The sequence below is a fragment of the Lipotes vexillifer genome, unplaced genomic scaffold (genome assembly GCF_000442215.2).
Source record: "Lipotes vexillifer unplaced genomic scaffold, Lipotes_vexillifer_v1.1 scaffold91, whole genome shotgun sequence".
Taxonomy (NCBI): domain Eukaryota; kingdom Metazoa; phylum Chordata; class Mammalia; order Artiodactyla; family Lipotidae; genus Lipotes; species Lipotes vexillifer.
Genome location: NW_006777583.1, coordinates 3942076 through 3955170, shown reverse-complemented (window position 1 = coordinate 3955170; position 13095 = coordinate 3942076). Strand labels below are relative to the sequence as shown.

The following is a 13095-nucleotide window of genomic DNA, read 5'->3' as shown; positions in this document are numbered from 1 at the left end:
TTTCCCTTCCCCAACCCATGAAATTGTTCCCTTTAGGTAACTGTTGGCTTCAGACTCTCATTCTTGATATGAAACAGACAATTTTAACTTTCTCGTGCCTTTTTATATGAAAACAAGGATGATCCGTCATCTAACAATCTCAGCACGTTAAAAAGCACACATACTTTGGGATGTGAGAAGGTTTGGCACAGCTTGCCTCAGGCTTTCTGTGTTTAGGGACAATGGGTTAAAAAGCTAAGATGAACGATTTTGAAAAGAAAATGAATGACATGTGCACGATTTTGAAGCTATGTTATTGAATTGGCCCTTGGGAAGCAGATGCACTAGGGACCACCCATATAACTGTATGTGTTGTTCAATTATGCTTTTATCTCCATTGTTATGTTGTTATGCACAACATTTAAGGAAGAGTAATCTTCATAAACTAAATAGGTATATCAACTAAGGTTTTCCATATTTATTCTTGAAACTTTATAGGTACAGCTGCTCCAGAAAATATGACAAGCCTCTAAATACCATGATTGCTAGGAAACAAAGCATTACCATAAGCAGTCTACCTTTCTTTAAAAGGAAAAACTTTAATCCCTCAAATGCCATATTTATGTAGAGAAGTTCTAAAAAAGATTCAGGTACATAATATTAAAAACTAGTCACTACAAAATTTCTCATAAAAGCAGGTGGACTCACCAAACATGCTGGCCTCAGCTCCCTCCCTAGACCCCCTTAAAATGACTAGAAAACAAACCAAAAAAGCACAACCCCACAAGGGTTATGAGTGCCAAGATGGTAATAAAGTAGCTAGAAAGCCAACTGACCAGTGATAGCTTGAGAAAGGAGAATTCTAGACCAGCAGTCGGGAAAAGTCAGGAAGCAACCATATTTGCACTGAGAACCAGCAACCTTGCCCCTGCCTACACACACATACCAAAGACTCAGGAATTCTTGGCACCAGTACCTCTATGAGAGGAGATAAGTGACAGAGCTTTCAACGTGAGGACAGGTTCAAATACTGCATAAAAGCAGTTAGACATCTAGATTCCCTCTTCCACTCTGTGTAACTGGTAATGCCTTTTGCCAACCTGGAAGAAGTCTGCAAATATATTGTCTGGAGAGGTAAAACACAAGGTCTATGGGCTGACTGCAGGGCGTTAAGCACTGGAGAGAGTAAGCCTATTCCATTGCAACTAGGAAGACAAATACATGTTCACATATTAACTGCTGAAACCCCTTCTTTGCCCCATCTTTCACTTCCCAGAACACTGCCACTCAAGCATCCACTTTCATGGCAGGACAGTAAAAACACTTCCCATGAGCCAGTCGGATTGTTCAGAAAAAAATAAAAATATGTAAAGATACTGAAACCAGTGTTCCATGCACCCACCCAAATTACCCTGTAGTGAAGTCCACAGTCGACAAGTTCTAGATGTGTACAGAAAGCTTCTAATCAGGCCTTTAGTGCCTCAATCTTAAGTATGAGTGGACAGCTAAGGTTACTTAAATAATTAAAGAAAGCTTCTAAAACAGACAGAAGCCCAAAACAAAAACAAACAAACAAAAAAACCCATAAAAATACATCTTTGGGGAAACAAAAAATATACAAAGGGAAAAATTTCAAACATTATCATCCCTAGAGAAATAAAACAGTACATCTATGAAAAAAAAGCATGATGCTAGTTTAAAAAATGGGCATTTAAGGATCAAATATGAGACTCTGAAAATTAATACACAGTAAAGAAGAAATAAAATTCCAAAAGAAAGAGTTTGAAAGACAAATTGAAGTTAATCTCTATATATGAAGGGAAAACAGAGATGGAAGACAATACAGAAGGAAATAAGAAAAAACTAATAGAGAAGGACCGATATCCATAAACAAAAAAACAGGAACAAAACTCATTAAATAATTCAAGAAAAGTTCCAAGAACTGAAGGAAATTAATTCCAAGATTGAACAGGCCCACTGGATTAAAATAGAATAACACCATGATATACCCTGGTGCAGTTTTAGATCACTGATTCTCAAAGCTTCCAGAAAAATAAAGGGGGGATTAAAAAATGAGAATAGCCGGGTTCGTGCCCCGGTCCGGGAAGATACCACATGCCGCGGAGCGGCTAGGCCCGTGAGCCATGGCCACCGAGCCTGCGCGTCCGGAGCCTGTGCTCCGCAACGCGAGAGGCCACAACAGTGAGAGGCCCGCGTACCGCAAAAAAAAAAAAAAAAAAAGAGAATAGCATCAGACTACTGGACCCTGGATGCCAGAAGAAAATGAAGTCTTCAATATTCTTCGAGAAAGTGCTTTTCAACCTAGAGTTTTCTATCCAGCCCAGTGACCAATGAAGCAAGAGACAAGAATGAATGCTGCCATACCCGCAAGGTCTCAAAAAATATCTCTCTCACCCAGTACCTTTCCTCAGAAGCTACTGGAAGATGGAGTTTCCAAAATGAGGGAATAAATGAATAAAGAGGGAGAAATGAGGTTCAAGAAAAAAGGTACTCAACATACAAACAAGGCAAAGGAAATCCCCAATACGGTGGAGAAGTGGTTTACAAAGTCTCCAGAAATTCAAGTTCAAGGTGAAATGGATAGATTTTCCCTAATATATAAATCCAATATAGAAAACTGAGCCAATAAAGAGGCAATTATTAATTCCAGAGAAAATAAAAAAATGTGCAGAAAAGGCAAAATGTTTATAATATACTACATAGTTCAACTACAAGTGCAGTTCGCATAGTCATAATAATGTAAATGTGCAATATAGATTATTGGTGTTTACATAACTTACTGAGAAGAAAAATTACTTTTTTGGGGGGGTAGAGTCGGGAAAGTGTGTACATGAAAGTGAAAGAAAACTAAAACTCCAACTTCCCTAAAAATCTAGATGAAAAATCTAAAGGTAGCAATGCCATTTAGAAATATGGAAAGCAATTACTAAAGAAATGGCTAAAGGAATTTAAAGTGATTGCTTCTGGAAAGTAGAAATGGGTGAGGTGTGTTCTGAGTTTGCTAATTTTGCAACAATTCTCATACAGATATTTCCTTTGTTAAACTATTTGTGTGTGTGTATATGAATGTTTGATTTTCAAAAACTAAGTTTAAAAATACCTAGCTACTACAAACACCAACATCCTAATATTTAACAGTTCTATAAACTCCTAAATCATTCCTATATGTCTATTGCTAATTTCAACTGGAATTTTCTTCACCAAGGTCACAAGAGGTTCCCCCCTCATTATGATAGAGTTCCTCCTGTTGACATAACAGATCTAATTTTGCTTGTTTGTTAAATGGCAAGGTTAACATCACAGATGCTCTAACTGATTAACCTAGACTCACTGAACAGTTTCTGAGTTCTGAGACCGTGTCTAGGCTCTACACCACCAGAGCTCTTCAGACAATAAAACAAATACACACAGTCTCTTTTCACTAACTGTTGAGAGGTCAGTAAAACCAAATATACACCTATAAGCCCCTTATCAGTAATCACGTGAACACTATTATAAATAGGCACTACAATCAACAAACCACTTTGAGACATTCCCTAAAGTTCAGACATCTTGCATCCCCACTTTTCCACTGGATTTCTGTCTCAACAATAATCAATACTATAACCAAAGAGGTGCCAAAATGATTCGGTATTACCATTAAACAAATGTTTCTGATGGAAGTCTCCTATGCAATTTGTAGGTCTCCAAGTTTTGACAAGGATTATAAAGGCAGCCCTCTACTGAAAACTGATTAAATTAGAAAAGAAAATATATAATCATCAAGACATTGCTGTATGCAAAGTATCTTAAGAAAAGTTCTGTCGCACTCATTTAAAAGAAGCCCATTAGAGAACCCCAGATTTTCAAGAGTGAGTCTCTACATGCCTCTAGTCTAAAATGTGTTCTTTCTCCCACTTTCAAGGACACCATAACACAAATTATGTTCTCAGGAAAAGAAACAAACTTACCTTTCACAAGCTCGGACAGTCCATGCGGCAATTATCCATAATGAGATACTAAAAACCAAGAGTACAGTTCCTGGGCATATAGTCATTAAAGTCTTCATAACAAAACGCGTATTGAAGTTTATCTTATTAAGTGCTCCAATGCTTCTAGAAGAGGCATCAGTGAAAAGTTTGCTGTGTAAAAGCATGACTCTGGCAATCAGATAGAGTCTTAAGAACATTGGTATAGATAAAATAATATCCACATCAGCAGTGGTGGTGGATGGGGCATAGGAGAAGGCAAGCCGGGCCGTCCATGTGAACGTATAATTCCCAGGTATGGGATGAATAGCACACACCAGTATTTCCAAGCAGATGAAGAAAATACGCTCATAAGTCATGGCTATTCTCCAGTCATCTGCTCCATTGTCCACCATGAACAACTGAAAAAATAAAGTAGAAAATCAGCTTCAGTATGGCATGAATGGTCCACAAGTGTTAGTGCAGATTTTTAAAATACATAACAGGTAGGTGACTTTTAGCAATCATGGCGAGCTCTAGGTCATAACTTCTAAATGCTAGCCCGCGCACTGCAACGGAGAGTAGCCCCCGCTCGCCGCAACTAGAGAAAGCCCGCGTGCAGCAATGAAGACCCAATGCAGCCATAAATAAATAAATAAATTTAAAAATAATAAATAAATAAATGCTAGGCAGGTACACTATTTTAAGAAAATGGTATTGGCACAAAAGGAGAACTTTATTTTGTTAACAATTAAAATTACAAACTTGCTATACAGGAGCCGAAGATATTTTGGAGTCCGTGCCCCTGGACAATCACGTTAGTGACATCATTTTAAAATAAGGAGCTTGGGCCTGTCAGTATTGTATCTCCTCCTTATATGAAGTCAGAAGGACTTTCCTTATAACAAGTTGCTCTCTTCTTTCAGGGTCTGGATCTAAACCTTGCACAATTCTAGCCATATTCTCAGTGAAATCTATTTACAGTGCCTCTGCAATCAATTACACCCTATAATGCAACAATGCCTGAGTGTTCCTAACGGAAATCTTATTCTTGGCTTCCGAGAGGAAATCACAAGGGACCATAGTCAAATGTGGCAAAAACATTTCTTCCAGTTTCCTCGCTCCTGCTCTATTTTTTATCTCTTTTCTTCTGCTCTCCCATAGCCTTCCCTTGGATTATTAATTTGTTTTCCATCTTTCTTTCTCTAATAAAGTTTCCTTTTTCCTATTTCTGTCATTCTTCACTCCACAATGAAAGAAAACAAAAAGAAAAGAAAGAAAAAGGAGATAGATAGACGATACATAGATAGATACACAGATAGACTGACTGACCATAAAAGGAACAGAAAAGAATGTTTCCTGTCTTCGCTGGTTCTTCAGTAAACAAGTCCCCCAGGCTCTAGTCCATAAACAACCAAAGGCATCTGGAAATGTGTGGTGACATTTCTGACTGCCGCAGTGACTTGTGAAGGCTACTGGCATTTAGAGCCAGGAAGCCAGCGGTGCCAAGCAGGCTGAGATTCTAAGAGTCCCACGCACAAAAAAGACCTGTCTGCCCAGAATGCCGACAGTGCTCCCCCACTGAGAAAGATGACATATTCTTTGCCTTTTGGTAAGTAGCCAACTTATGTAGAAAGCATGAGATGAAAGCAACCCAAGTGAGAACAGTGTGTTCTCAGGTAAGTGAGTCGCAAAGGAAGGTGGCTGAGCAGACCCCCCAGGATGACTAGATTCTATGATCTCTGCTCCTCTAGGGTCAAAAAAGAGTCATTTTCCCACCACTTAAATGGTTACAAATTCCCATTCTAGGGTAATTATTCTGCAGGTCCTAGCTACTGCCCATGCTGTTACTCAAACACTGCCATCAGCGCTACTTTGCAAGGACAGGAATTTTAGGACAAAAATGATCACTTCTTTCTGGTACTTCAAAAAGTTAGAGAATAAGCAGAATCTCTTGTCAAAATTTTAACAAATTAAGTTATGGCAACATAATGGCTTTGGGTATGCCTTTATCATATCTTTTCATCTAGGGACCTCAAAGTGTTTGATAAATAAATGCTAACAGACAGTACAAGTTAGGTTTTCCAGTGTCCAATAAAGAAACAGATCATAAATAAAGCTGCCAAGTTAGCTATATAAATATTCCTGTTCAGTTCACCACTTTCAATACCACGTTGGCATAAAGGATTTCATTAATAAAGGTATACAAAAGATTGTATAGAAAAAATGGTAGACATCTTCTAAACTTTATATCAGTAAGTATTTACTGGGTACTTTATAACTCTAAAGGAATGTGACCCCAAAATCTTTTAAGGTGTTTATGTCCAAAAGAAGGTATCCCTCCAATTAGTTACTTTGAGAGGCTCTGTATATTCTAGAGATGCTATCACTGCTCTCTTTGTAAATTGCTATCAGGGCCTAGTATAAGTCACGTAAGAAAAACAGTATTGTTATTTAAATCTACATTTCCATTTCTATCGAAAATGGTATTACCCAGTTTGTCTACTTTCTTCACCAAACATGGCTCTTAACGACTTAGCAAAAAATCAAATCCACCCCCAAAAGAAGTACCAAGCACCAAGACTCCGGCTGAGCACAATTCCAAGACAGGCTTTGCCCACACCATTCTGGGCAACAGCAGCTTAAGTGCAGAATGAGTACCTTCCCAGGCAATTGGTAAAGAAATGTATAATTCTCATATATTACTTCCAGTCTCATACCTTTCCAGGCCTGGCCCTCCTCCCATCACTTAGATAAGAGCACTTGTTCCTCTGACCTCAGGCTACTCTCTTTTTCCAGGCCCCTTTTCATTGAGCTCTCTGCTCACTTCCCTAACTAGGCTGGTTCTCTCTATTCTTTACCATCACTTCAACCATTATGTCATCGGTATTCTCAGCAGCCTTCTCCTTTATATTCTGGTGGACCTGCCCTGGTAACTTTACATCTAAGACCTGCAGGTGGGCTGGGGTCACCACATGCCTGTGCCTTCAAACTCAGCTGAACCCTTAGCATCCCTGTGATCATGCCCCAGCTCCCTATAGCTTCTGCCCTGAACAATCATCTTTCTCCTCTAGAGCTTTTGTTCCCCTGTCAGTACACTTTCCCCCAGTATCAGAAATACCTCTATTTTATACTTCAGTCACAAACTCATGTACATCTCACCTTTTCTCCTTATTTCCCTTCTCTTTTGTTCTACCTATTTAAAGCAATGTTACACCAAAACCCAGTTCTCCTGCACTGACAGCCTAGTTCCTGTGCTTTCTCCCTCTCAGCAGAGTATACAAGCAAGTTCAAATCTGTACTGTTCATTAAAATCAAAGCAACACAAACAAACAAGGACTCCCACTGGCTCTATGTCTGCCCTAAGCGATGTTCATTTTCTCACTTTTCTTTCATGCCTCAACACCCCCATGGGGCTTCTATCCTCATCACCCCACCAATATAGCTCTTGCTAAGGGTCACTCAAAATACCTTAATTATGAGATCTGGTCCTTCCATCTTAATTTTTATCTCACTTGATCTGTCTGATATAAATCACTCCTTCCTTCCTAAAAAAGATCTTTTCTCTTGGCTTATGTGACATATTGCTTTTTTCATCTGCTGCCATGCTGAAGAATCCATCTCAGTTTTCTTAAAAAGCACCTTCCTCCTCCCCATTCAAGTGCCCCTGCTCTACTGGGATCCATCTCTGACTCTTCTTTGTGTACTTTCCTTGGTGATCTCTTCCCTGCCTTTTATCTCCACCACCAGATTCCTCCTACTGGAAGCCATCCTCCATCCTCCAATGACCTTCTGAAAATGTAAATTATATAATCTTGCCGTCAAGATTAAAACCATTCCAAGCCCCCCATTCGGCAACCTGGTTTTGCCTATCTATTCAATCTCATTGCCCACTACTCTTACATTTTCCTCTGGTTGCAGATTTCAGAACATACTACCTTAATTGTGCCTCTATGTCCTTGTACATTCTGTCTTAAGGACTGGAAAGTCTTTCCACCTAGCAAATTCTTATACCTTTAAGACCAATTCCACAGTCACCTCCTTTGGGACACTGTCCAGGCCCCAGACAAATCTGCAAAACTCCCCGCTTTGTTACACCATGATCCCTGTATGTGCCTCTTATTGATGCTGCCACAGAGCACAATAGGATTTTTTTGTCAGACTGTCAGCCCTACTTGTCTGTGAGGCTCCTTGAGGACAGGATCCACATCTACCTAGTAGAGAATAATAAACACTTGGAAAATGAACTACCTTGCTATTTCTCAGTTAATACTGATTAACTAATCACTGGACAGGTCCTAACGCTAATGATACATGCTCATGGGAGATGAGAATACTAATGCAGAACATAAGTGAAATAAATCTATGACATTTTCCAAATTGATACAGAACACATCCTATTAAATGTTCAGGCATTGCAGCAGCATAATTTTGCAATTCCATAAGAAGTTCAGTAATGTCCCCAGAGAAAATTTCTATCATGTAGTTGCTTTCTACTATCAGGGGTTTAATCAACACCTAAAATGATTTTAATTCTTGGTTTTATCACAGCACATACTTCAATGCCAAAATTAAGAAAGAAATATTTCCTCTACTCTTCACATAATCCCCACCCTTAATTGCTGCTTACTCCTTTGTTTATTCATTTATTTACTAAATATCCAGTGTACTGAATACTCAGTACGTGCCAGGCACTGTGCTACGTACTAGCCACACAGTAGGATTTATAGCAGAGAATCTGCCCCATAGAACTAACTTTCACCAGGAAAGAAAGACAAAATCAAAAGAGCAGACCTAAAGCAATTTAATGAAGTAATTATGCCTGTGGACACTGCAATGAAGGAAACAAATAAGAGATGAAATAAAGAACAATAAATTGGTGGTGACAGCAGATATGGTCATTAGGGAAGACATTTTGAGAAGTACCATTTAAGGCAACACCTGGACAAAGAGAAAAGCCAGTCATATAAACTGCCAGGAGGAGAACATTCTAGGCAGAGGAAATAGCACATGTAAAGGCCATGGGCTATAAAAGCTTAGCATGCTTAAGGAAATGAAAGAACACCAGAGTGGCTGAAAGTTAACGATCAAGGGGCAGAGTGAAAGGAGATGAGCTTGAAGAGCCAAAGACGGACCAGACATGCAGGACCTTGTTGGCCATAGGGTCAAGACTGGGTTTCAGTCCAAGTGCAGCAGGAATCCACCGAAAGGTATTAAGCAGAGGAATGACATGATGTGATTTACAGATAAAAGGGCTGATCCTACTGCTGTGGGAAAACCAGAGTTTACAAGGGAGGATACTAGTTAGGAAGTTCTATTGCATCTGATTAGTTGTAGTTAGCATCCCCCTGACCTAGACCAGGGTGAGTAGGGGTTGCCATGGAAATGAATATAGTGGGTGCACTAGAAATATAGTTTGGAGATCTTGCTAGAATTTGCCGATGGGCTGAATGTGGGAGTGATTAAAAAAAAAAAGAATCATAGACAACTGAGTTTCTACTCTGTCAAACACAGTGGATGTCTGTGCCACTTCCTGAATATAATGGGCCAGATGCAAGGAGTGGGGAGGTTCCATTTTGGCCACTGTCATCTGAGTATAGATGCCAAGTAGGCAGCAAGATATGCAAGTCACTCAGAGGAGAAGTCTGGACTATTGAAATGTTTGGAAGGTGTCAATATTTAGGTAGTTTTATGAGATCAAAAGAAAAATTAGATAAAACTGGGTTTCAGTCCAAGTGAAGCAGGAATCCACCGAAAGGTATTAAGCAGAGGAATGACATGATGTGATTTACAGATAAAAGGGCTGATCCTACTGCTGTGGGAAAACCAGAGTTTACAAGGGAGGATACTAGTTAGGAAGTTCTATTGCATCTGATTAGTTGTAGTTAGCATCCCCCTGACCTAGACCAGGGTGAGTAGGGGTTGCCATGGAAATGAATATAGTGGGTGCACTAGAAATATAGTTTGGAGATCTTGCTAGAATTTGCCGATGGGCTGAATGTGGGAGTGATTAAAAAAAAAAAGAATCATAGACAACTGAGTTTCTACTCTGTCAAACACAGTGGATGTCTGTGCCACTTCCTGAATATAATGGGCCAGATGCAAGGAGTGGGGAGGTTCCATTTTGGCCACTGTCATCTGAGTATAGATGCCAAGTAGGCAGCAAGATATGCAAGTCACTCAGAGGAGAAGTCTGGACTATTGAAATGTTTGGAAGGTGTCAATATTTAGGTAGTTTTATGAGATCAAAAGAAAAATTAGATAAAATGAAGAGGACAGGACACAAGGCCAAGTCCTGAGGAACCCCAAATGTGGAGAGAAGCTGGAAGGTCAAGCCCTTCTGTGAAGTAGGAAGAAAAGAAAGTGTTAATTTTGGAGTCAAGGGTGAGGGCTGTCAATTATTAACTGTAAAATAATATTTACCAAATTCAGAGCTATGTTAAGGTACTCAATATTCTATACAGAAAATGAAAACACTCTAAACATCACAGTTTTTCCTCATCTGATTCCATGTCGAATTAAAATCCAACTGTAAAAATACTCCCATTACATTCTATATGATGCATATAATATATATATATATGATCTCTTTTAGGCTAACTTGTGGGGGAGTTAAAGTAATCAAAATGACACATTAAACCATCTCTATATTCATTTATCATTTTGATGTTGATAAAAGAAGAAAGGTTTTAGGGCAAAAGCATGACAGTTTCATCTACTTTAACTCTAGAGCTGTGGTTAATGGTCTTTGCCAGAGTAAAGTAACTTGTAGGCATAACAGAATATGCCCTACGAATATATCCCACCACAAGCTTGAACTTTCCAGTGCAACTGCTTTATATTTGCTCAGATACTCCAAAAATAATCTACTTCAAGCTCATTGTCCAAGGTGAACTGGCAGTGAGAGTCATCGGCAGGAAGAAGGTGGGAGAGGTCTGACACAGTGATCAGGTCACATGCTGGTATGGGAACCTCTGCTCAGCCAGCTCAGGAGAGCGAGGGGCTCAGGAGAGCGAGGGGCTCAGCTGCAGAAGCCTCAGCTGCCTTTGACATATGATTTTCCTCTTCAATGAGGCTGAAAGCTCTATGGTCTAATCTGGGACAGTGTCTTACATATCCTGGCTTTCCTTTCTGGTAGAGAATTCACAGCAGTGCTCAGCAAAATAGTGGTGCTTGAAAATCATTCTGAATAAAATAAATTTAGGCATGTATTTGTTAAGAAAGTAAGTATAGGTAGAATAGTCAAAAAAACTCTGAAAAGAAACAGTAATAGGGAGAAGCAGCTCTGATAGATTATTAAACAAATTAATGATTGAAACCATGTGGTACTGGCACATAAAATAACAGAGAGGCCAATGGGACAGGACAGAAAGTTCAAACTAGACCCAACACACTGGGAATTTCACAGGATTATAAAGGCAGACAATCAAATCAGTGGGGAAAAAACAGTTTATTAAAAAATGATTTGGGGACAACTAAACAGCCATCTGGAGAAACATAAAGTTGAAAGGATGCCTCATAGCAAATACATCAAGAAAAATTCCTGGCGGAGGAAAGATTTAGATGTAAAAATGAAACTATCAACATATTAGAAGAAATCATGTGAGAATTATTTTGCAAACTCACTAAAAAGAAGGCCTTTCTATTTATTTATTTATTTAAGTATAGTTGATTTACAATGTTGTGTTAGTTTCAGGAGTACAGCGAAGTGATTCAGTTATACATACATATATATTTTCTTTTTCATATTCTTTTCTATTATGGTAAGGAAGGCCTTTTAACTCTGACAAAAACACCAGAGTCTTAAAAGAAAATACTGATACATTTTTGGACTGACTACACTAATCTTTTGTTTTCTGCACCTGGCCAAAACTATAACAAAGAGAATAAAAAAGACAAACACCAAACCATGCAGAAACTCTTCACAACTGTTACCACAAAAAACTAATTTCCCCAACTGTATAAAATTTCTTATAAATCCTTAAGAAAGAGATGAGCAGGCCAACAGAAAAATAAACAAAGGATACAAATAGCAGGTCATGGAAAAGGAACTAAAAATAGCTCTTAAACCTATATAAAAAAAAGATGCTCAACTTCAATCATAAGAGGAAAATGTGATACCATGTTTTTGAGCTGTCATATTGTACAATACCTAAAAGTTTTATAACACACTATATTAGTGAAGGTGTGGAGAAACAGGAAATCTCATACATTGTAGGCGAAAGTGTAAATCAGTATAAACCCTGGGAGGGCAATTTATCATGTCATAAATGTACATATTCTTTGATCATGCAATTTCATTTCCTTAGATGAAATTTGTCCTATTGACATATTTACCCATGTGAGAGCAAACATGTACAATCATTTGTTACAGCACTGATTGTATATTAGCAAACGACTAGAAATAATCTCAATATCCACTAATAGGGAAGACAGTTAAATGAATTAGAGATGTCCAAAAAATGGAACAGTATGCTGTTAAAAAAAAGATGATAAAATTGTTATATACTATTTAAGAAAATGGTCTACTTTTTTCTTTTTAACATCTTTATTGGAGTATAATTGCTTTACAATCGTATGTTAGTTTCTGCTTTACAACAAAGTGAATCAGTTATACATATACATATGTTCCCATATCTCTTCCCTCTTGCATCTACCTCCCTCCCACCCTCCCTATCCCACCTCTCTAGGTGCTCACAAACCACCTAGCTATCTCCCTGTGCCATGTGGCTGCTTCCCACTAGCAATCCACCCTACATTTGGTAGTGTATACATGTCCATGCCTCTCTCTCACTTTGTCACAGCTTACCCTTCCCGCTCCCCATACCCTCAAGTCCATGCTCTAGTAGGTCTGTGTCTTTATTCCCGTCCTACCCTTAGGCTCTTCATGACATTTTTTTTTCCCTAGATTCCATATATATGTGTTAGCATACGGTATTTGTTTTTTTCCTTCTGACTTACTTCACTCTGTATGACAGACTCCAGGTCCATCCACCTCACTACAAATAACTCAATTTCATTTCTGTTATGGTTGAGTAATATTCCATTGTATATATGTGCCACACCTTCTTTATCCATTCACCTGTTGATGGACACTTATGTTGCTTCCATGTCCTGGCTATTGTAAATAGAGCTGCAATGAGCATCT

General features: G+C 38.7%; 1 protein-coding gene across 2 annotated transcripts in view; it reads right to left on the bottom strand.

Annotated features, from left to right (window-relative positions):
• Window positions 1-13095, bottom strand: part of KCNN2 (potassium calcium-activated channel subfamily N member 2) — a 186650-nt gene that overhangs the window by 136330 nt on the left and 37225 nt on the right. The window contains exon 3 of one of the 2 annotated variants that reach the window (XM_007451206.1): window positions 3951-4369. The exons of the other annotated variant lie outside the window; for it this stretch is intronic. Within the exon in view, the coding sequence (XP_007451268.1) occupies window positions 3951-4369 (419 nt within the window). The remainder of the gene's footprint in view (window positions 1-3950; window positions 4370-13095) is intronic. 2 annotated transcript variants of the gene reach the window in all.